Genomic DNA, 23508 nt, shown 5'->3' with positions numbered 1-23508 from the left:
TACAGTACGTGGGGTAAATCACTCTTCTCTCTGTGCATCTGTTTTCTTACCTCTAGTCTGGTCTAATATTTACCTACATCACCTCCATATTGGTGCACATAGTAAAATTCATTCTACTCAGAATGGAAAAAACCTAGAATGAATACAGGTCAGAGTTTTTAGAAAAATGGCTCTTTTCAGAAGACCTCCTCTAGCTGCTTTAGTAGTACCAGCTCAACAGTTTCTAGTTATGAAATATCCATGTTCTGTTGCCCATTTATGTAAACTATCAAATTCTAACGCCTCAAGAACACTCTTTTTTTTACTTCAGCTTGGAAAAGCTTAAGAAATTCTACATCACAAGCTACATTAAGAAACATCAAGGTTGTACAATTATGGCACTCAGTGCTACTATGCTGAATCTCTGGAAGACTGCAGAAGCCTCTCTTAAGCTGTGTCTACACGTGAGTGCCCTTTCGAAAGGGCGAAAATCGAAGTTTGGCGGTCAGAATAGCAGCCCTCAAAGGGAGCACCCGCCACTATTTTTCAGATCAGCACTTCAAGTGCCATCAAGGTCTTTTGCAAGGGAGTGTCCGCACGGCTCCAAGCCCTATTTTGAAAGAAGGGAGGCAGGAAACGCTACAGACGGGGTCCCATGGCCGACAAGCCCTTCTGCGGCCGCAGCCGCCTCCTTTAAAGGGCCCCTCCCTTTGCTTTCCCCTCCACATGAGCCGAGTGCTGCCCAGCCTTTCCCAGCCCAGCAGGGCCCAGTCATACCCACCATGGAAGCCCACAGACAGCTCCTGCAGGAGGATGCCCTCATCATGGACACCCTGCTGGCAGTGCTGTGCACCATCACCACAGCTGCATCCTGACACCTCTGGACCCACCCCAGCAGCACCGACTGGTGGGAGCACATGGTGCTAGGGGAGTGGGGTGAGGAAAGATGGCTGCGGAATTTCTGCATGTCGAGGCAGACCTTCAACAAGACCTGCCACTGGCTCGCCCCTGCACTCCAGCATCAGGCCACCTGCATGCAGCCAGCCCTCACCCTGGAGAAACAGGTCATGATCGCCATATGGAAGCTGGCCACCCTGGACTCCTACCGCTCCATGGGACAGCGGTTTGGGGTGGGCAAGGCCACCGTTGACACTGTACTTATAAGTTGGGGCCAGATGGGTGGGAGGGCAGGGGCAAGGGGAACCCTCCGCTGCAAGTGGCCAGATGGGGCAGGGGCTGGACGGGAGGGGGAAGAATGGACCTGAGGTGGGGGAAGATGGCAGCCACACCCACACTAGAGCACGTGTCCCCATTCCCACCCGCAGGTCGTCAGGGCCATCAACGTGATGCTGCTCCACAGGGTCTTCTGCCTGGGTGATCTGGACAACACCGTCGCTGGCTTCCAGGACCTTGGCTTCCCAAACTGCATCAGTGCTTTGGATGGCACACACATCTCCATCCGCGCCCCCACCACACAGCGCCGGCCAGTACATCAACTGAAAGGGCTACCATTCAGTGGTGCTCCAGGCCCTGGTGGACATGAGGGGCCAGCTCACCGACTTCTATGTGGGCTAGGCTGGCCGCACTCACGATGCCCGGGTCTTCCGGAACTCTGGTCTCTGCCGGCACATGTGGGCTGGCACCTTCATCCTCCGGGTGGGTGAGTGCATGTGTCCGTCCCAGTGGCAGAGGACATCACCATGCCACAATGCATGGTGGCAGATGCGGCGTACCCCCTGCAGCCGTGGCTCACGAGGCCATACACAGAACACCTCGACCCCACCCGAGAGGCATTCAGTGAGTGCCTCAACCACGCCCCCAACACGGTGGAGTGGGCCTCTGGGTGCCTAAAGGGGTGGCAGAGGTGCCTCCTCACATGGCTGGAGGTCAGGGTCCTCAACGTGTCCCAGGTGGGTGACTATTGCAGGGAAAGGGGGACGCCCTCCTGCTGGCGCTGTCTCTGAGCAGCTGGGCGCGGCCTCCATCTGCCAGAACCACCGGGACAGCCACTGCATCCAGGAGGCCCCCAGGCAGGTCTCTGCCAATGGCCACTTCTGACCCGCATGCACACCCACATCCCATGCACATCCACCACCCACCATCCCCACGAGCACTGCACCCGCACATCCACCACCCACTGTCCCCCTGAGGAGCACAGCACTTAGTGGTAAACAAAGAAATGTTTATCTAACTATTTTTGATGGTAACTATGTACAGGGGGCAACCTAACTTGGAGGGGGGATGGGAGGCTCATTCTGGGGCAGGGGTGGTGGGCCGTGAGCCCCGTCGGCCCCTGGAGCCCCTGCCTCCCCAGGTGCGGGGTCCCTGGTGGGGAGGAGAGGGTGCGGGTAGCAATGGCAGGTATTGCCGGCAAGCGGGCCCGGTGGGGATGGACTCAGTGGGGGGCCATGAGGTGGGCAACAGTGGCCGTATGGCCCCGGAGGGCATGGCCAATGCCCTCCAAGGTAGACAGCAGCCTATCCCAGACTGCCCTCCTCCACTCCATGTCAGCCTGGGCAAGCTGCAGGTGTTCCTCGGCCACCTCAGCCTGGTGCTGGGTGGCTCCTCCTCGGCCCAGCAGGGGACCCTCTGTCCACAGCTCCGATGGCGTGCTGCCTGGGGTGGCATCTGGACACCTCCGAGGGCTGTGGGTGGGCTCTTGGGGACAAGGGACGGCGCAGGAGTCTCCCGGCCCACAGATGGTGCAGCTGTATGGAAAGGAGGAGAGTATATCAGTAATGTGCCCCGGACGGAGGGGACCAGGCTGTAGCCCACCCGCCCAAGCCCACCCCATGGGGTGTCCCCCCCCCAGGGACACCGACCCCTCCCCAGGGGACACCGACCCACCCACGGGCTGGGCCTCCCAGCCTGGGGGTGCATCCAAGGGTCTCTCCTGAAGGTGGCCCTTCCTGGCCTACAGGCCCCAGGCACTGTCCGGCACTGACCGGCCGCCACCTCTGCGTGCCTTGCAGCGCTGTCCACTGAGGGCAGGTGCTGGGCATTGCTGGTGCACCACTGCAGGCTGCCACATCCCATGTGGGGGGTGGCCACTGTGCAGCCCTGGACCAGTGGTCCTGTGTGTGGGTGACTACCGTTGTGTCACCCCCACCTTGTGGAGCAGGTGTGCACCCCTCCCTGTACTTACCGGAGAGTAACTGAATGATGTCCAGGGATATCCGGCTCCCGGTTGCCCAGCTGGAGGAGCGGGAGGGGATAATGATGGTGAGGTACCCCTCTCCTCACTTGACCATTCAGTGGTCCCCTTGCCCTCCTGGGTCCCTGGTCTGGGCTGCTGCTCCTCCTCCTCCGGCTGCAGTTCCTCACCAGAGGTGTCCAGGAACGCCAAGGGTGGGGAGTTCTCCTGGCACCCCAAGATACCCCAGAGCTCCCTGTAGAAGGGGCACGTCACTGGAGCTGCCATGGAGCATCCAGCCTGGCGCAGCTCTTTTACCTTGGAGCATACCTGCTCCACGGTACGCTCCGGGTGGCTCCTGGTGTGGAGGCCCTGCACCACATGACCAAAGGCAGCAGCATTGCGCCACTTCACCCCCACGTGGTGCAGGACCTCCTTGTCCTTCCACAGGCTGAGGAGGTCCCGCAGCTCCTGCTCTGTCCAGGAGGGGGCACTTTTTTTCCTCCCCCTGGGAGCCCTGCAGGGGCTCAGAGGGGAGCCGTGGGGGGGGCTGGCTGCTGGCCATGCTGGTGCTGGAGCATGCAACTGGAGCACATGCACAGGCTGCTCCTAGCATGCTCTCAGCTTCCTGCCATGAGTTTCCTGCGTGTGTGCAGCTTTAAGGCAGCTCAACACAAGGACCATAGAGCCCTGCTGCTGCCAGCTGGAGCAGCCCCGTGCTCCAGCTGACCGGCGCCATGACGGACATGTATTTGGAAAGAGCAGACTGTGGCGCGTCTACACATGTACTCTCTCAATTTAGTATTTCAAAAGGGAGCTATCTTCCTGATATGGGATCAGGGTTCAGATTTCGAAGTCTGCGCCCCGTTCTTTCAATTTTCTTTCAAAAGATGGGTTTACACATGTGGACGCTCCTCCCGCTCTTTCAGAAAGGGCCACTTCTTTTGAATTTTTGTGCACGTGTAGACACAGCTTTAGGGTTTTGACATCTTATAGTCTGTGCAGACTGAGCTACAGCGCTCAGAAAATTTTCACCTTAGCCCACTGTACTTTTCACCACATAGTCAAGAACCCTGCAAATCCACAGATATGCATAGCTCATTTTTATGGATACACATACAATTTTTATTTAAAACCTTGCAACTTTCCAGATAGCTGCTTTATAGCTGTAGATATCTGCACATCATTTTTGCAATGAGCACGCCTCTGCAAAAAGAGTAAACATTACTTATGTGCATACCTGCAGATCAGACTTCCTTAGCTGTGCATGAACGTTCACAAAAGAACACATACAAAAATGGAAGGTGGAACATGGGAACGTAGTCTAAGAGGAAAGAAAATGGAAGATAGTTCGCAGTTTTTCTAAAAGAGACACTAAGTGCACAACAGTCAAGTATACCACTATATGGCAAGAGACCACCCAGGCTTAACCAAGAGATCTTGACTGATCTAAAAATTAAAAAGTCCTACAAAAAGTGGAAACTAGGTCAAGTTACAAAAGATGAATACAAACAAATAGCACAAGTACACAGGGGCAAATTCAAAAGGCCAAGGCAAAAAACAAGCTTAGACTGGCTAGACACAAACGATAACAGAAAACATTCTACAATTATATTAAAAGCAAAAGGAAGACCAAGGACAGGAGAGACCTGGTACTCAATAAAAGGGAAAACAACAACAGAAGAGCAGAAATGGCAAAATGTGCTTAATAACTTTGTTTCAGTTTTCAACAAGAAGGTGATAGTGACTGAACACCTAGCATAGCTAATGCCAGTGAAAATGATTTAGGTCCAGAAATTTAAGTAGGAAAAGATCAATTTAAAAATTTCCTAGACAAATTAGATGTCTTCAGGTCACCAGTGCCTGATGAAGTGCATCCTAGAGTTCTCAAGTAGCTGACTGAGGAGAAAACTGAGCCATTAGCTATCATCTTTGAAAAGTCATGGAATACTTGAGAGGTTCCAGAAAACTTGAAAGGGGCAAATATATAAGGACAACCCAGGAAATTACAGACCAGTCATCTTAATTTACCTACAAGGAAAGAATCGAACAATTAAGGAATCCATTTTCAAAAATCCAGAAGATAAGAAGATGGTAAATAAAGAGTCAGCATTGATTTGTCAAGATCAAGTTATGTCAAACCAACCTGATGGCTTTGACTGAATATCAAGCCTTGTGGATAAAGGGGAGTGGTAGATGTAATATTTTTGACTAAGAGATTAAACATCTACTATCTAGACTTGAATAAAGCATTCAATATATAGTCTTTCATGACTTTCTCTTTAACAAACTAGGGAAATACAACCTCAAAGAAGCTGTTATAAGGTGGATGCTTAACTGATTGGATAACAATTCCCAGAGAGTAGTTATCAATTGTTCACAGTCATGCTGGATAGGAATAACAAGTAGAGTTCTGCAGTGATCAGTTGAGGACTGGTTCTGTTCAGTATCTTTATCAATGATTTAGATAAATGGTATGGAGAGTATTCTTAAAGCCTGTGAATGACACCAAGCTGTGAAGGGTTGCAGGATAGAATTGTAAATAAAAAGTTACCTGGACAAATGCAAGAAATACAGTAGTCTCAAGTTATGCGAGGGTTGCATTCCAATGCACCCTCACATAATTTGAATTTCGGGTGAGTCGCAGGGCGGCTTTTTCCCAGGCAGAATGCATGCTCTGAAGCCAGGGAAACAGCACGAGCACCTGGAGCTTCTTTTGAAAGGCAAGTCCTGAGGTTGGTGGGCAGCTGGGGAGACTTAAGCCTGGTGGTGGGTTGGGGTCATGGGAAGAGGGAGGAGGGGGAGCTAAACCTAGGATTGAGTTAAGGCTACGGAGTGGCGGGGGTGTTGAGCCACAGACAGGTGCATGGGGGTGGAGAGCCAGAGCCATGGGGTAGTTGAGCCTGGGATGGGTTAGAGCTGCGGGGAGCAGGGGGAGGCGGTGGGGTGGTGAGCCGGAGCTGCACACGGGAGGTGTGGGATTGAACCAGGCAGAGGGCATTGAGCCAGAGCTGCAGGGGGCCGGGATCTGAGCCAAGGCTGGGGAGAACAAGATTTTGAGTTGTGCTTAACTCGTGTTAATGTAAACTAAGCACACTCGAAATTACGCATTTCAAGGGTTTACTGTAGTCTACAGTAAATAGGATGAAATTCAACAAGGACAAAATGCAAAGTATTCCACTTAGGAAGGAAAAAGCAGCTGCAGCCATACAAAATGGGAAATAACTGCCTAGGAAGGAGAACCGCACAAAGGGATCCTGGTGTCAGTGGGCCACCAGATAAACAAGAATCAGTGTGATAGTGCTGCAAAAAAACCCACCAAACACAAGTCTGGTGTGTATTAACAGGATTGTTGCAAATAAGACAACTAATTTTTCTGCTCTGCTGATTAAGGTTTAATTGGAGTACTGTGGTTGGTTTGGGGCACCACATTTCAAGAAAGATATGCACATAGTGGAGAAAGTTCAGAGAAGAGCAACAAAAATGATTAAATGCCTAGAAAACATGAGGGAAGTCTGAAAGAATTGGGTTTGTTTAGCCTGGAAAAGAGACGACGGACAGGACATGACAAAAAGTGTCATGCACCTAAAAGATCATTATAAAGAAGGAGAAAAATTACTCCTGACAATAGGACAGGAAGCAATGAGTTTAACTCGCAGCAAGGGAAGTTTAGGTTGTACATTAGAAAAGTTTTCTAACTATTAGGGTGGTTAACCACAGGGATAAATTGCCTAGGGCTGTTGTGGAATCTCCATCACTGGAGATTTTTAAAAGAAGGTCAGACATTCACCTGTCAGGGATGGTCTCGATGGTGCTCAGTCCTGCTATGGAGTGCAGGGTATTCATGACCTCTCAAGGTTCCTTCCAATTCTATTATTCTGTCAAATTAAATGCACTTTTACCTGCTAGAACATTCTAAACTCACTTCACAGTTAGGGTTATTTCAGTGAACTGTAATTAATTTTCAACTTCAGCCACTTCACAGCTGTGGAACAACAGGCAAGACTCCCTATCCATCCAAAAACCAAAACCCTAAACCAGAAGCCCTGCTTTATTTTCCCTTTTGGTCTTGGATAACGTCTGGAAGAGTTCAGCCCCAAAAAGTAGAAGTTTAATAACATTTCAAGCAAATAAATCCCCTGAACAAAAACAGCGTTTCAGCCCTAAGTAAGATGCTAACATTGACCCGCTTTATACAACTGTTTCCTCACACACAAGACACAAATGTTAATTTTGTGATACAGATTAAAGTGCCTCATCTCCTTGATCTTGAGCTATCCTGCTTCATGCAGATCCTTTCATACAGCATTTATAAGTCATTTTCCTCAAGACACTTCTCCATTACCTTTTAGGCACTGCTTTGGTAGTGATAGGAACCTACCAAATGCTGAAGATAGGGTACACATCTCAACTTTTTCATCATGGGATAAAGAAGAAACTAAGCTAAGCTATCATTAACACATTCATACTTCATTTCACTGAGCCATTTCCCATTGGAAAATTGTATCTATTTACCTTAATGCAGTAGCTGATTTGCATGGGAAATTATTCTGTAAAAAACACATTTCAAAATGCAAACAAAACCTGGCATGTGAGTTACTGCTCGAAGCACACATGCTTCTGAGACAGTCTGTTCTTACCTTGATACACTCCCTTTGATATTGGGCAAAATGGTTTACCTACTTCCACTCAGTTCCCCCCAAATCACCTACTATACATTTACTCCACAAGGGTGCTGAAAAACAAATTAATAATTGAAAAGCAATTTCAAAATAAAGATGAAGCTGGCAATAAGATGGTGCAATTTGAGCATAAACATGGATGTAGGGAATAGGGTTATCATATTTGAACTTTCATAAAAGAGGACACCCCTGAGAAGGAGTGTATCTACCAACTCACATTGTATTACTGTGTTACAGTAAATATAGTACGTTAATACAACGTGAGTTGGTACATATTGATACAGATACATTCCTTCTCAGGGGTGTCCTCTTTTTTGAAAGTTCAAATATGACAACTCCAGTGGAGAATCTTGTTTCTACATCCAACATGTTTAAAAGGCTTACTTACACATAACTTTCAGACAAATTACTTTTATCAATAAACATAAAGGAAAACTATAACATAGTAAGGCCAAGCACTCAACATCTCTAATGAGATAAGATACCAGTAAAAGTACATACATGATTTTAAACTCTCTGCTCCTCCTCTCATATTTTATTCTTCATCACCCTACCTGAAAAAACCTATCACAGATGTCTAGTGAGCCCAACTACATGCTTTATTCTGACAACACTACAAACATCACAGGAGCCTGATGACACACAGAACCAGAAAATAAAGGAGGGTAAAGTAAATTGTATTACTCTATAGTGCAGTTTTGCAAGCTTTAAAAAAAACAAACAAAAAACTACTGAACGAAAGCATAGGATTCACAGCCTCCAACATGAGGAAAAATGTAAAAAATAGTAGTTTCAGTTGAAAACAAGCATCACAAATTGTGAACCACCCCTTACCCATCTTCCCTCCATTCCCAAAATTGGTCAGCTCCCTGATATGACTTTTTTTTTTGTAGTTGTGATATGACTAGAAAAGGGCATGCTGGACCACTAAGCTATGTTGGCAATAATGAGGGTTGTATTAGAAAATGGAAGGGAGGGGAGGAGAAAGACGACAAAACAAATTTAAATTTGGTCATGCTGAATATCTTCCTTCTACCACATCCACAGGCCAAGGTTAGAGCTGGCAAAATTTTTGTTTTATATTTGGATAGATATGTTTATTTTAAATTGATAAAAATAAAAGCAGCTTAAAATATTCACAGCTGTGCAAAATTATGGGTTAAGATTTCTACTGATTTTAATATTCATAGTAGTGGGAAATTATGGGGAGGAAGTCAGGTATATAGCAGCAGCAGACAGATTCAGAAAGTGTCGTAATCATCATCTGTCAAAAGAAAGTTAATTGCTACTTGGATTTAAGTTCTCTTCTTATTTTGTGTACACCTATCCTTCGATATACGAACATAATTTCTTCAATGAAAATGGAGCTGCCGGCAGAGCACAAGCTATACTGTAGATGCTTGGAGGAAGTTTGGTTCTTCAGTGTAGCAAAAAGCATTCATAAATTGAAAAATAGGTATTTACATGGTTCATTGTAGCAAAAATTTGTAAATCGGAAGTTTGTAATTTGAGGGATAGGTATATTTGTACATTTTTATCATCTATAGAAATAATTTTCTCACTAGCTTGTATGAGAAAATAGACCCTTACTGATAAAAATCTCATGCTTTCAACCCCAGATGTAATCCTGCCTACACTCCCTATGTGGGACTGAGGTCCCTGCTCCTCCACTGAGGTCTGCCTCCACCCCACCCTGGGTAACAATGGGGTCCTTCCCTGTACCCCCAAGCCATCCCTGCCCCCTACAGACAGGAACACTGCTATCTCTCAATTTCCACCTCCCTCCCCTTGGCTGGGAATCTGGCCCATGGAAACAGCAGGGGAAGGTGTCCAGCAGCATCCCCCTTGGGAGCTGTGCCAGGCAGGATCTCCATCCCTTGTCCCCTCCTGCAATCCACCCCTCTCTCTCCTGAACCCTCCCTCCTGGACCCAACTTCTTCAGCCTGCTCCTGAACCATGCCTCCTAGATCCCATACCCTTCTTCGCAGCCTGCTCATTTTTAGCCACACCACAGAGCACAGGGAGATGGCTCAGAATCTCCTAGCTTTGGGCCTCGAGAAGTTGTTCTGGCCCTGGGGAGGAATCCTTGAGCCTTGGTGCTCCGCTCCCCAACAGGCTGAAGTGTGAAGGGAAACTCCGACAGCCCCAGTTGCATGAGTGAGGTAAATGTCTTTTTTACAGGCCACATCCATGAGATTCTCACTCGCATGTGACCTGACTGATTTTTCTGTAGGTCAGTGGCCCCAACCAAAAAAAAAGTTGTCGATCACTACTGCAGAGTTTTACGTTGTTTTGTTTTTGAGTGCAGTTATGTGAAAAGATTCATTTGTAAGCTACACTTTCAATAAACAGATTGCACTATAGTACTTGTATGGGTGAACTGAAAAATACTATTTCTTTATTACAGTGCAAATATCTAATCAAAAATATAAAGAAAGCACTGTACACTCGGTATTTTTATTGCAATGGAAATCAACATATTTGGAAATGTAGAAAAACATCAGAAATATAATAAATTTGAATTATATATGAATTAGAATACTTTCTATTAATGAAAAACCTAGTGATTTTTTAAAAAAATTGTTTAACAGCTCTAGAATGTGTGTGCACAATGTCTTAGTCTTTTAAAAGAGAAAAGCTGAAAAAACATTTTTATCAGGTCGCATAATAATGAGACCCACATAGCTCATCTGCAGCCTCACATAAGCCACTGGAGTAATGGATAGTAACAGTAGGTTATCTTCTGCATAGACCAGTTACTAGAGGGGGATGAGAGAAAATTTGCCATTAAGTTCCACAAGTATTTTGTGACAGCAGAGGAATAATGAGACTCAAACTTGGGTTCCTTTCCACATTCTGGAAGGGAGCATATTCTAGTGGACTCTTGGACTCCTGCTCCCCTTAAGCCAGATTTCTGCCAGTGCCTTCCCCATCATGCCCCAGTCCTGTTTCTTCCTAACCACACAGGCTCCTCATCCCAGTCTCTCCCTCCCACTTCCACATTGTTCCTCATATGATCCGCCTTTCTTCTCTTCTAGGCTTTGCATCCCCAGTGCGTGACAGGCTACTTATCTCAGTCCTGTCCATGCCACCCACTGTCTCTGGCTCTTCACTCAGCCAGCCTCAGTTCCCTTCTTAGCCTTCTTGTCTTAGTCTATTCTTTTGGCCTCGTTCTCATCTCCTTTGCTTTCAGGCCATTTTCTCCTCCACACTCTTGGGACACCAGCAAAGAAGGATATGGGAGGAGAAACAGCACAAGAGAGTACTGCTGCCTGTAGCTGTGGGTGCCGGGAACCTACAGCCTCACGCTACTGCGGAGCAGCAACTGCAGAGAAAGTCCTTTTAATCTCCTGCAGTCCTGGAAAAGAATATGGCACAATGAAGAGAGCATCTTTGGAGAATTTAGCTACCGAACATTAACAGGACTGTTTCTAAAAAGTCTCTTGGAAAATCACTTTACTTGTTCCCTCTTATCTCAAAAAAGAGTCAAAGGCCAATCACTGTTCAAACTCTGCAAATATCAGATTTAGGAGGGCCATCTTTCTGCAGAGTTGTCCAAGGTTGACCTAAAACCAAGACCAGCAGTATCACCAACGCCCACAGAAAACACCCAAACACTCAAACCTCTATCCTTGGCTCCCACTGGACTATTGTGAAGCACTCCAAACACAAAGTCCAGAGTTCTCTTCAGTTAAAGATGGCTTATAAAGACCTGAGTGTTCCAAAAAAAAATAGCAACACCATCTTTAGCAGGAAAAGGGAAGGTGGAAAGGAGAAAGAGCACATGTGCCAGGTTATTCCACTAACTACAATAACTTCTACAGTGGACAGCAACTGCCAACTAACAACAAGATTAAATATAGCCAGAAAGGAACATTTTGTTCACTTACATTGTGCCAAATCTCTACAATAACAAAAATCAGAATGGGTTTGTATAGACACAGAGCAGTCAAAACCTTCAGCTTTAAAGGTCTGTCTAAAAAGTCCAAAGTAAGCTACATGGAATTCATTTATTTTGCCTCGAGCACAAAGAGCTACTGTACTCCTAACCAGGCAACCTCCAGGTAAATATTTCTCACCTGATTTTTACAATACAAAATAGCATTCATGTAGCACTTGAAAGACTAACAGACTGATTTACTAGGTGATGAGCTTTCGTGAGACAGACCCAATTCTTCAGAGTCCCACGAAAGCTCATCACCTACTAAATCATTTTGTTATTCTTTCAAGTACTACATGACAGCTTTTTTTGTTTTGTTAGAACACAGACTAACTCAGCTACCTCTCTCTCATGGATTTTTATAAGGCATATAAAAACCCTCTACTCTTCCAAGCTGAACAGAAAGCAACATGCTTGATGAGTGGGACCAGAGGGCAGCATGTAACTTCTCAGGAGGAGCGGAAAGAAGAACAGCAGTGTAAGTGTTACTGCTACTTGAACAGAATGGAACAGAGGGAGTGGGGCATCTCAGATGAGAGCAGCCTAAGGTTAGTTTTCAAAAGATGGTTGCTCAGAAGACTGCTTGCCCATCCATCCTATAGCTGCTCCAAGTGGACCATGAATTGGAGTCTTTGAAGATCTCTTTGCCATTACAGATGCCATGGGTAATGGTCTGTCTGAAGGGACTCTGTGGCCATCCTTTCCTCTTCTCCCTTTCTCTTTTATGATCTCTCGGGAAAAACGAGTGACTACCCTCACTCAAGTTTAAAAAAAAAAAAAACTGGCACAATCTGTGTCACTCATGTATCCTCCCCACCATTCAAGCCAGATCCCCTATTGATTCTACACCATAAACACACCTCATATTTAGCTTCAGTGCTGCTTTTTCTCCACTCTGATTAGAAAATGGAGCAAGAAAGCGTGTGCAGCAGTGGAAAGAATGAGAGTCAAAGGTGTAAATTCAACTGGGGAACAGATATAAAGAGATGAGAATAAAAAGATGGCTTGTTGGTTTTAAAATTTCATTTGAGTCTTCGGTTTCATATAAAGAAAAAAAGAAATGAAAAAGTAACACTACGGCAAACTTTAATATTTACTGTGGGAGGGAAGAAAAGAAGGCAGCAAAAATTACTTTACTTTGGATTAGCTGCCACCCAATTAAGTTTAGCTATTCAAAAGCTTTTTCTTGCTCTAAAATTTTATATAAACACAGTTTGGAGAAGGGCATAGCTTGAGGCACAGCAGTATTTCAACCAGACTAGTAGGCTTAAACATTAGGCTAATTAAAAAAAAAAAAGTTAACTAGCAGTAAGCCACTCCCCTCTAGCACAACGTAAAAGATCCTATTACTTTACTATTGTGTACTTACTTTCATTTTATTCAAAAAATAGTAAAATCAGAAATTTATACTAAACAGCTTTCATTTTATAAGCTGCCTCAATTCATGTATCTGAGAATTTTCCCTCTCCGTTCGTGCTTTGAGGAAGTCAGAAGAGCTCTGATACAGTAAAGGCCATTTATTCTGCCCTGTGAAGTACTGGTATCTGCTTTTCAAAGTAGCAGAGGGCAACTAATATCAATCTTTCAAGTTTCTGTTTAATGCCGGTCATTAATCTTTACTGCCCCACTGTGAGGCTGGCAAGCATTATTTTCATTTACACACAGTAGAAACAGAAGTAGAGATGGGTTCAAGTGACTTATCCAAGGTCATGCAGCAATTCAATGTCAGAACCAAGAGTCCAGCCTTGCTGTGCCTCTTGAGTACAAGTTCCTCAACCATATTCCACATACAATACTCTTGCACCACTGGCTAAAGTCAAAAAAAATAATTGTAGAGAGGAAACTGGTCTGCTATTTATTCTATCAACTGCTTTGTCCTGTACAATAGATCCTACTCCTATTTCTGATAGCTACACATGATACTGACAGGTATTGACTCCTCTTGGTTCCTGCTCAAATTTCCTCTCTAATATTCATATAACTTGGAGTCACTGGTTAATATGTTAAGAGGGGAGAGGAATAGTTTTTCTCCTATTCAGCAAATGACAACAATGTTACAGTTCTGCAATATGTAAGATGGCAATGGGGGCGGGGGTAGATAATCACATGGGAGGTGCACAAAAAGGCCAAGATTTTCAAGAGTGCCAAATGAGCCTCCATGCCTAACTTCAAGCACCTACACAGTGCTTTTATCCAGAGAATGGATGCTGAGCACTTTCTGAAGATCAATCCTCTAAGGTCCTTCCACCTGGCCACTCCAAGATTATTAGTCAACTGTTGGAAATGTAGGCCATATTCGCATTCTCCCTATTCTATACATAAGTAAGCACATTCAGACATCACAACTCAGCTTGAGAGCACTGTAATGTGGTAAAGTTAGAGAGCCTAGAAATCAGAGACCAAGATTTCAATAGTGACGTGCCATTTATCTATGAGCAAGCAATTTTACTCTTTCAGCCACAGTTGCCCCATATGTTATAAGACAATGATATTCAAACAGTGTGCTCAGAGAGTCATCTAAGTAAAGTTTAAAAATCTTAAGGCAAGTCAGCAGCAATATCTAGCACTGTTCTCATCCCTTCACATTTACTAAGGAAACATAAGCATTTTCTCCATCCTTTCTGCTTTCTTCTCCTGGTTTAAGAAGCTCACATCCACTGATTGCAGATTAATAGAATACATATCTGAGCATTACCTACTCTGCATGGCTCTGATGAAAATCTTATGACGCTCACATCTAACGGATCTGCTACGCAAACATACTGTTGACTTCTACACAGTTCACAGGATTGGTGTGAATACCTAAGCTCTGTGTGTGTGTTTGCGTGTGCATGCTTTGTTTTTAATGTCTAAATTTCTCCATAAAACCCATTCAACAAACATACGAAGTCAAAAAAAGAGAGATTACAACAGATGGAGTTTTTAGGCAAAACTATTTTTTCAGCTATAAGCCAAAATAATTTGGAACATGTTTAAGAAACTAAGTCACTGCTATATTTTAAAATTTCTATCTTTTAAACAACTTGTCTGAGCTGCCTCAATGTTCAGAAAAATTCTACTCTTGTATAATATCATACATATGAAATTTTGGATGAAAAGATTTAGGACATAGTTATTTTTAGTTACAGAGGCTGAAGTCTTATCAATTAAAGGCCCCAACCGAGCAAGGTACTGCAAAGTCTTACAAACTTTACTACAACTATGCTCTACTATATATTTTTGATATGGAGGTAGCCGTGTTTTTTGTTCTGTGACTATATTTTGGAGTGCCTCTTTCTGCTGGGGTTACTTTTTTCTCCCAAGACCTTCTCTTAAACCTTAAGTCCTATGACCATGAAATTTGGTATGCAGCTTCTCACTCTAACTTAAGCCAAGGTCAGGGTTTGGTTGTGCCTGAAAAGGGGAAAATGCCTCAAATCCCAGGATTTTCCAGAACACAGAAAGGGAGGGGCACCAACAGAGACGACATACTTCAGACTAGCCACTGGAGGAAGTGAGCGTAGTGGGAACAGCCATACTGCAAAGTGACCTTTGGGGACAGCTTCCACACTGCAACTGTACCAGGGGAAAAAAGCCCCAAGCCCTGGGCAGGACCATCCACTCCTGCTGGGACAGGGAAAGACATCATGGCCCCAACCCCGATCTTTGGCCTCCCGCTGCAACTGGATCAAGGCTGGTTTGAGCTCCCTGCTCCTATTCGGCCAGGGCAAAAAGCTATGACCCCCAACCCTGGCCCCACCCCTCCCTCTGCTGCTGGGAAAAAAGCCCCACGCCTCAATGGGGCCAGGGAAAAAAGCTGTGGCCCTGGCTCTGCGGACACAAGCACACAGACATACTTTGGTCTGGGGGGAAGAAAGTGCTGGGGTTGGAGCCAGGGCTATTCTCCCTGGCCCAGCAGAAGTTGGGGAGAAGTGTGCAGGGGAAAACAACAAACGACTTCTCTTGAATACTTGGACAAAGCTGGATCAATTTGCTAATTAGGTATTGAAGCAGTTAGTTATATTGACATTGTAACTTCTACAGTAATAAATCTAAAGCACACATTTTTATTAAAGAATATCAAACTCTGTAGCTTAGTATGCCAAACTCTGTTAATCTCATTTATATTTTTATATTCTATAAAAATAAAATCTTAGACTGCTGAAAGGCAGCTTCCAGTCACCTTTCCATGTTAATAAGGAAGAACCTCAGACTTACCTGTAACATACCAACTATTTCTACTTTATTAAAAAAGATGAAGGAGTGAAGTGTTGATAGCATATTCTCCTCAAAAACTGAGGGAGTTGGTAGAACCATATCTTGGATATACTGTACTCTGTATGTTTGATGAATTTTTTGCTTCAACTCTGGATCAGATATAGGAATCACCTCTTTAAATTTAGCTGTTTTTGTCAGAAATTCCCTGTGTTTCCGTGACTGCGATAATGAAGGGTCATATTCTAGGCATCCAATGACGTCCATTATACATTCCTCAGAAAACATTACTTCAAAAAGTGCAGTTCTGTTCAAAAGGAAGATTCCCTTGATAATTTCGTACAGGTGGTGTAGTCCTTCAGTGTTCTCCAAGTCCTCACACACATGAAAAATTTCTAAGAGCTTTTTAATATAGCCCTCATTTTCCAAAGCTAGTGCAAGTTTTTCACGACGCAATGGGGAAGGCAGCGAAGATGCCACAAGTTCTGCAATTTCCTCTAGCCGACTTAATTCACAAGATGGTAATTCTAGACCTGGTGATGACATATCATCAAACCGTTCCTCTTCAGATTCATCTACAAGGTCCTGAGTAATATCCACTGAAGGATCTTTTCCTTGAACCTATTACAATGAGATATTTTTGATAAGTAATTTTTAAAAATTTCTACTGGCATGTTTAAAAATATTTCCAACAATTTACATTTCCAGTAGGGTGGCGGGGGAGACAGGAAAAAGAAAGCAAAAAGCCACATTACGCTCTTTGACAGTAGAAAGACTTCTAATTGTATTTTTACTAAAAGCATTATTTGAAATGTCAATTTTACTTTATGAAGCCAAAAATAAAAATGTGTAACAGAGTTTGCCATTTAAATACAATGCAGTTTAAGTTCTTACATGCTTTTGAATACTGGTATGAAAGACAGCATGGGAAACTGGACACCTTCATTAACATAGAAAGATTTTGAAGCAAAGAATAATTTTCTGGGCTAGATATATTTTATTAGTTGACAAAAAGTTGAATATTTAAGTGACAGGAATCTGGAACTACAAGGAACAGCGAAGCAGAAGAATTTTCTGAGTATTTTGGCAAAAGGAAGATCATTATAATTTAGCACTTCCCAGGTGCCCATCACTACAGCTTGACACATCCCTTTGTCCAAGGTGAAGCAGTAGAGTTTCCAGGTGATCACGTATCTTCTATAGAAATTAAGCTTTCAATTAAAAATGTTTTTTCTAACATTCATGGTTATGAAGATAATGATCTAACAAACAGATATTCAACTGATGGAAGTGCAATCTTAAGTCTACATACAGCTTGTCCAGCTACCTCTGCTACTGATCAGAGGTTTTCACAAATTACACCAGAATTAACTGATCAGAGCTTTGTCAGTTTTTATTGCTATTTCGCAACTGTGGGCAGCAGTTTTCCCTGTAAACTGAGCACTTGGGTGACCGCTCAGAGAAATTCAGGGGCCATCAAGCTGACTGGCAGAGGACCTATGGCAAGTGGCATGTGTTTCTACTGATAGCACAAAACTACACATTCTCAGTGCACATTATAAAATTTATTCCACACATGAATGGAAAATGTTACAGGAACATTGATGGGTAGTAGTGAAAAATTACAAGAATCAAGTTAGTTTTGTTCTGACAGAGTTTTGAAAAACTGAGTATTAAAGACAAGCACTGGTGCTATTGACTGAGAAACAGGATCCAAAAATGACGATTGTTACCAATACTCTGCCCTTTATTCAATACATTTACAGTAGCAAAAAGTTGAGGGACCTGAAGTTGAGATTCTCACTCTACAGATGCAGCTGGGAGGCTAGTGGTGATACAAAGCAATAAACACCATTCTTATACCAGCCAGAAGGCTGCAAAAGAAAACGTAAGAAAAGTGAGAACGTTCCTTTATCCTTATAGCAGTCAAAGATTGGGGAAGGCAAGGAGACACAAAGGCTTCAAAATGTGGGTGCTGTACAGCTGCTGGTAGACATAAAAGGTGAGACACCAAGACAGTTTGCGAACAACCACCTAGCAAGACTAGCATGTTCAATTTTCTCAACGCTGGAGAAAACTGGCTTTGCACCTGGGTATTCCATTGGAACAATGGGTGTCATCCTATCTTTTATATCTGTCCACAGCTAACAGTTTTAATCCTCTGGCAATATTTATCATAGGTGGGAAAGATGAATGGGATAAAATAGAAAATGAGTATGTTATCCATACATGCATAAAAAGATGTATGAGGGCACCTCCCTGGAGAGAAGAGCCAGAGGAAAGAATAAAAATATACAGGATAGGAAGTAGAACAAAGAGTGGAGAGACATATAAGGGGGCTGAAAGAAGAAAAAGAAAGTAGAGATGAAGACATACTATGGTTTATTATACAAAAAGAAAAAAAAAAGAATGAAGTGAGGTTAGGAAAGAGAAAGAAACAAAGTAAATAAGGTATTAGTAGTAATATTCAAGATATCTGATTAATCCTTTGTGTAATAATCAAACAGATACAACACCAGTGGATGACAGCAGATACACGTAGTGAACATATTTTCTACTATTCAAATCAGCCCTAGCAGAAAATACATTAAAAGTTGTTTTAAATAGAAAGTTGATGGACATGTCACAATGAAAAGGAAGCATACAATAAACAGTTTGTCTAACCAACTTCATGAACGTGTAATTTGTGCAAACTCTCCGTAGGGAAATGTGTGGGCGAATCTCAGAGACACTTTTAACATAGATTTAAAGCTCTCCCTAAAACTAACAAATTTAGCATCAGACTTTTATGGGAAAAGCAACAGTTTCTCAACTATCAATATACAATATTTTTCTTCTGTATTTTTTATGTACAAGTAGTATGCTTAACCTTATTGTTAAAATATTCCACAAAAAGTCAAAGATAGAATATTGCAATGCCTAGGATAATCTTCCATTTTTCAAACATACCTGACATATTTTTTCCCATATTTCATCACATCCAGCTTTTTCTTGAAAGCTAAGTGCCAAGTCATAGTTTTCAGCTTCAGACCAAACAATCAAAGTATCCTTGAAAAAGATGAAGAAATATATCTCATGAGAGTTATATATTTTAGCTATGGCAGGTTTTTACAATGTTTGAAGAGTGATCTATCAGTTAGATTAACAAGACCAGTGTGAAACCAAGAGCATAATATATTCAATAATCATATTTGAAAATGTTTGAAGTTCCTAAGATCTTGAAATAATCATTTCATACAAACCAAAGTAAACAAACAGGTCAATGAATAATAAAAACTATTAATATTGTATGCAACTAAAATTATATCTGAATATTGCAAATACTCTTTCCACTTCAGAGTGTAATTATTCTCTACCTCTCAAATAAAACATGCTAACACGTACAATACATCAAGTTAAACTGACTTCTTCGAAACTAACAGTGCATTACAATTAACCAAACGAGAAAATCATATGGAGGATGAGGGTCACGGTCAGATCTGTTATACTCCAGAAAGCGCTATGCTGATACAGCGTCTAGATATAACAACCGTATATCTAAAAAGGTCTGTAAATTTGAAACTATAACAGAAGTACAGATAAGCATGCAACTAATTTATTTGGCGCATGCATGTCTTTTTACACTACTATACTCAACTGTATGCACTTCCCAAATACTTTCTAAACCTGAAAGGCATGGCAGGCAACATCAATTCCAGACCTCCAGCCAAAAACAGTCACTGTGCCCCTGCCTCCCCCCAGCCACAAACTAGGCCCACAGGGGCTTGGCTTGCCTGACATTTGGGCAGTGCTGTGCCTATGCTGACTCTTGTCCAGCAAGCTGCTGGCTGTGCTGTCAGATGTGGTGTCAGCAAGACTTCCACATGCCTGCCTGGCAGCAATGCCAACTATTTAATATTGCAAACCCAAAGACCCTTGGCTCTGCTCCAATTCCCCATGCTTCTCTGAGGCCTGTCTCCACCACTCACACCATTCCCCTCTCTCTCCATCATTTGTTCTTCCTCACCTTCACTCACTTTCACCCAGCTGGGGCAGAGGGCTAGGATGCAGGAAGTGCCCTGTGCAGGATCTGGGCTAGGGTAGATTGCTGTGGTGCTGGAGGTGATGTAGGAGGGGTACAGGAGGGAGAATAAGCTCAGAGGGAGTTTGGATGGGGGCTCTAGGCTGGAGCAGGATATCAGGGGGTAGCCCTTGCCTCAGATGGCTCCTGAAAGCGACAAGCACACCCTTCTGGAAGTGGCTCCTAGCAGAGGGACCTGGGAGTCTTCCCACGCCACTGTCCCACGGCTCTCACAGGCCACAGTTCAAGGCCAATGGGAGTTGCACAACTGTCACTTGGGTGTGGAGGGTGCAGCATGCAGACACACACACATCCCCCACCAGGGCCATAGGAGCTGGGCTGACCACTTCCGGGAGCAGCGTGGAGTGAGAGTGGACAAGCAGCCTGCCTTAGCCCTGCTGTACTGCCAGCAGCAGCCAGACCCCCTGCCCCCTGCTGACTCCTTAAAATTGCCCAGGCCCCTAGAAAATTACCTCCTTTGTCCCCCTTTCCTCCCAGGGGGCCTACTGAAAGGATAAAACATTCTACCATTTTGTAAGTCCACAAAACAGAATTAAAATGGCACCAAGTCGTGCTCGTCTCTTTATCCCAAGCCTAGGACCATATCCTAGTGATGTCCTGTAGCTTATAAAAATCAACACAGTAATAGTTGGGGTATTAAACCGGAGTGGAAGCTGATAATGGGGTGTATTTTACAAACAAATACCAATTCTCTATCAAAACAGGGCTACGAGGCAACATACTGCTAAAATTAATGGACTGCTGATAATTTCTTTCACATGCATCTCGGTAACATCTATTTTATTTCAGTACTGCATTCAAGCTCAGTTTGTAGTGTTGCATCTGTGTTGGTCCTAAGATAAGAGGAATGATTATTGTATCAACATTTGCTTGAGGAAGGGACAAGCTTCACAGAGCTCTTCCTCAGATCTGAAGAAAGTAACCACAATGCCATTTAGAAACTCCTCCTTTTCTTCTTGTAAGGTTTAATAAGGAAAGATGAATTACAATTATACATATGGCCTGATAAAACAACACCTTTTACAGTAAAATGCAAAACTATACACTCACTCATTGGATTCATAAAAAATGAAAACATCAGAAACATCCTGATCACATGATTACAGTAAACAACAGAATTGCGCGTCTCAGGTTAATACGACTGACGCCCTGACAAGTAGGAAAACTGCTCCTATCAGTGGTGGCAGCTTGGCTCCAGGTTCCTCTCTGCTAGTAGGACTTGAGAGACTGACCAATGATGTAGTGGTCAATTTCCCAGGTCCCACCTGTGAAGAGGAGCTGGGAGCCAGGCTGCCGCTTGGTTCCCACCTCCCCACCGCTCAAGAGTAACTCCCTGAGTTACCTAAAAATTTAACTTATGTAGGGTTGCCAAGAACACAACCCCCACGTAACTTGCAGGGCTATTGTACTGAGCATCCCTGGGGCACAAGGGTTGCTGCATAATCACATTTTCTGGTTAGACAAGCATGGCTGTTGCCCCCAGCAGGGGAAACTGGCCCTGCTGTAGCTACCCTGAGTGCCTGTTAATAGAATGCGTCAGTTATTCAAGTGCCAGATAACATGACTTTTACTGTATAAGACAAAATATCTACGCATAACACTTTTTAAATTTAATATTAAATTTAAAAATAAACTTCTTTAAAAATTATAAACAGTGAGAAATTACAAGACACTTACACAATTTAACATTCCATATCTACACTCAATTTCTGTTTACTTTAACAAGCATTAATTGGATAATAACCACAAAGGAAAAGTGAGCATTTTTATTTTAGCATGCAATTGACAGGAAAAAAATTCATTTTTGCCTCTTCCCATTACCCAATCTCCAACATTTAAAATAATACACTAGTCAAAATAGCACAGCACTACGACAAGTTGAAACTCTTATCCAGCACACTCATATCTGGCAGTATCATGGAAGTTATCGGACCAGAGAGTGCCAGCTGCCCAGAGCTGATCTGACTGGTGAGCTGCTCCTGCTGGTGGCAGGGAGCTCCAGTGGCAGCCCGATAGCAGTGGGGAGCCCCACTGAGGGGAGCGCAGCAGGGAGCCCCGCCAAGGCAGGGAGACCTGCCAGCAGGCCCACACCAGCAGGGAGCCATGCCTGGAATTTCCGGCAGTAGCCCCGTGGCAAAGAGCCCAGCTGAGGTCAGGGATCCTTGCCAGCAGCCCCACAGTAGCAGGCAGCTAAGCAAGGGTGGGGAGGCCCCTGGCAGCTCAGCAGCAGGGAGCCCGGCCAGGAGAGGAGCCCTGGGGGCAGGGAGCTGGTGGTAGCCAGGAAGGATGGCTCCCCCAAAGGAGCCCAAGGCCTGACCTTCCGTAGTCCAGCACATTTCCTTGTTCAGGACCACTTAAGTCCCAAGGTTGTCAAACCAGTGAGGTACACCTGTAGGCTGCTGTGAGCAATCAATAAAGAAAATAGTATCATTTTGCCATTATTAGAGCAGCTATAAGGCTTCAAACACACTTCTGGACTTATCTTGCAAATGGCAGTTTACCTCTTCTTTGTCTAAGGGGTTAGGAAAAGCTGGTGGACAGAAGAAAGACATTTAGCAAGCCACCTCCAAAACACAACAGGGAAAAGTTACAATGAATGATGTAGCCTCATGTGAGACAGATTATAGAACAAACACTTTGGTGGTAATAGACTTACAGCACATGGTGCTGCTGTTACCTAATGGGGAACAAAAATACACTGCCTATAGCTATTAAGAGGAAAAAAACCAAAAACTAAAGACCACCGAAATAAACACATTAGAACCAGATATCACATACTAATGTTTCTTATGCACAAGTTTATTTTACAACCACCTAACTGAAAAATGTAGTTCCTCTGTTAATTTGTGTCAAAACCTTGCATTATTTACACTGTAAGTTGTCACTACACGTCTATAAAAAGAGTAACACCCAAAGACCCCACTCAGAATTAACTCCCCATTGTTCCAGACTCTGTTTTTAAAAGATTAATTTAATCTTAAATAGCAATGCTAGCTTGTTATAGACTCTAGTAGAGCAGATAAAATTCTCGTTTAATTGGATGCATTTGATTGCTGGATCAGATATTTCAAAGCAGAAAGAAGTCAACAGGTAAGATGCACTTTAGGGAAGTTACAGCAAGAAGGAAACAGTAAGATCAAACAATTATTCATACACTGGTATAATGATTCTCAACTGTTTTTAATTTGTGGACCCCTAAAGGTTTGAATGGAACAGAAATTTCCTTTTGGAAATCTCAAAATCAGCAAATGACAAGTTGAGAACCATTGGTTTAAATACATTTATTTCTGTTGAACAATATCAGCTAATGCTTTTCAAATACGGTCAACCAATATCTGTATCTTTTCCTGCAACTTCTAAAATATTTTGGATAAGGAAACATCCTTGAAATGACTTGCATGATTGCTGTGTTTTAAGTTCATAAAAGTACATCTCATTTACCATTTCAGTGTTTCCAAACTTTGTATGAGCTACTTACATTATCTTGCTGCCTGCAACT

General features: G+C 43.7%; 1 protein-coding gene across 2 annotated transcripts in view; it reads right to left on the bottom strand.

Moving 5' to 3' along the window:
- Positions 1–23508, bottom strand: part of PPP4R3A (protein phosphatase 4 regulatory subunit 3A) — a 73922-nt gene that overhangs the window by 25849 nt on the left and 24565 nt on the right. For both annotated transcript variants that reach the window (XM_074996628.1, XM_074996629.1), the window contains 2 exons: positions 18878–18976; positions 15932–16549 (listed from right to left, as the gene is read on the bottom strand). In XM_074996628.1, coding sequence (XP_074852729.1) covers positions 15932–16549; positions 18878–18976 — 717 coding nt within the window. The remainder of the gene's footprint in view (positions 1–15931; positions 16550–18877; positions 18977–23508) is intronic.

Source organism: Carettochelys insculpta, chromosome 6 (assembly GCF_033958435.1).
Source record: "Carettochelys insculpta isolate YL-2023 chromosome 6, ASM3395843v1, whole genome shotgun sequence".
Taxonomy (NCBI): domain Eukaryota; kingdom Metazoa; phylum Chordata; order Testudines; family Carettochelyidae; genus Carettochelys; species Carettochelys insculpta.
The sequence above is the reverse complement of the archived record's forward strand: the minus strand, read 5'-3'. Positions and strand labels throughout refer to the sequence as shown.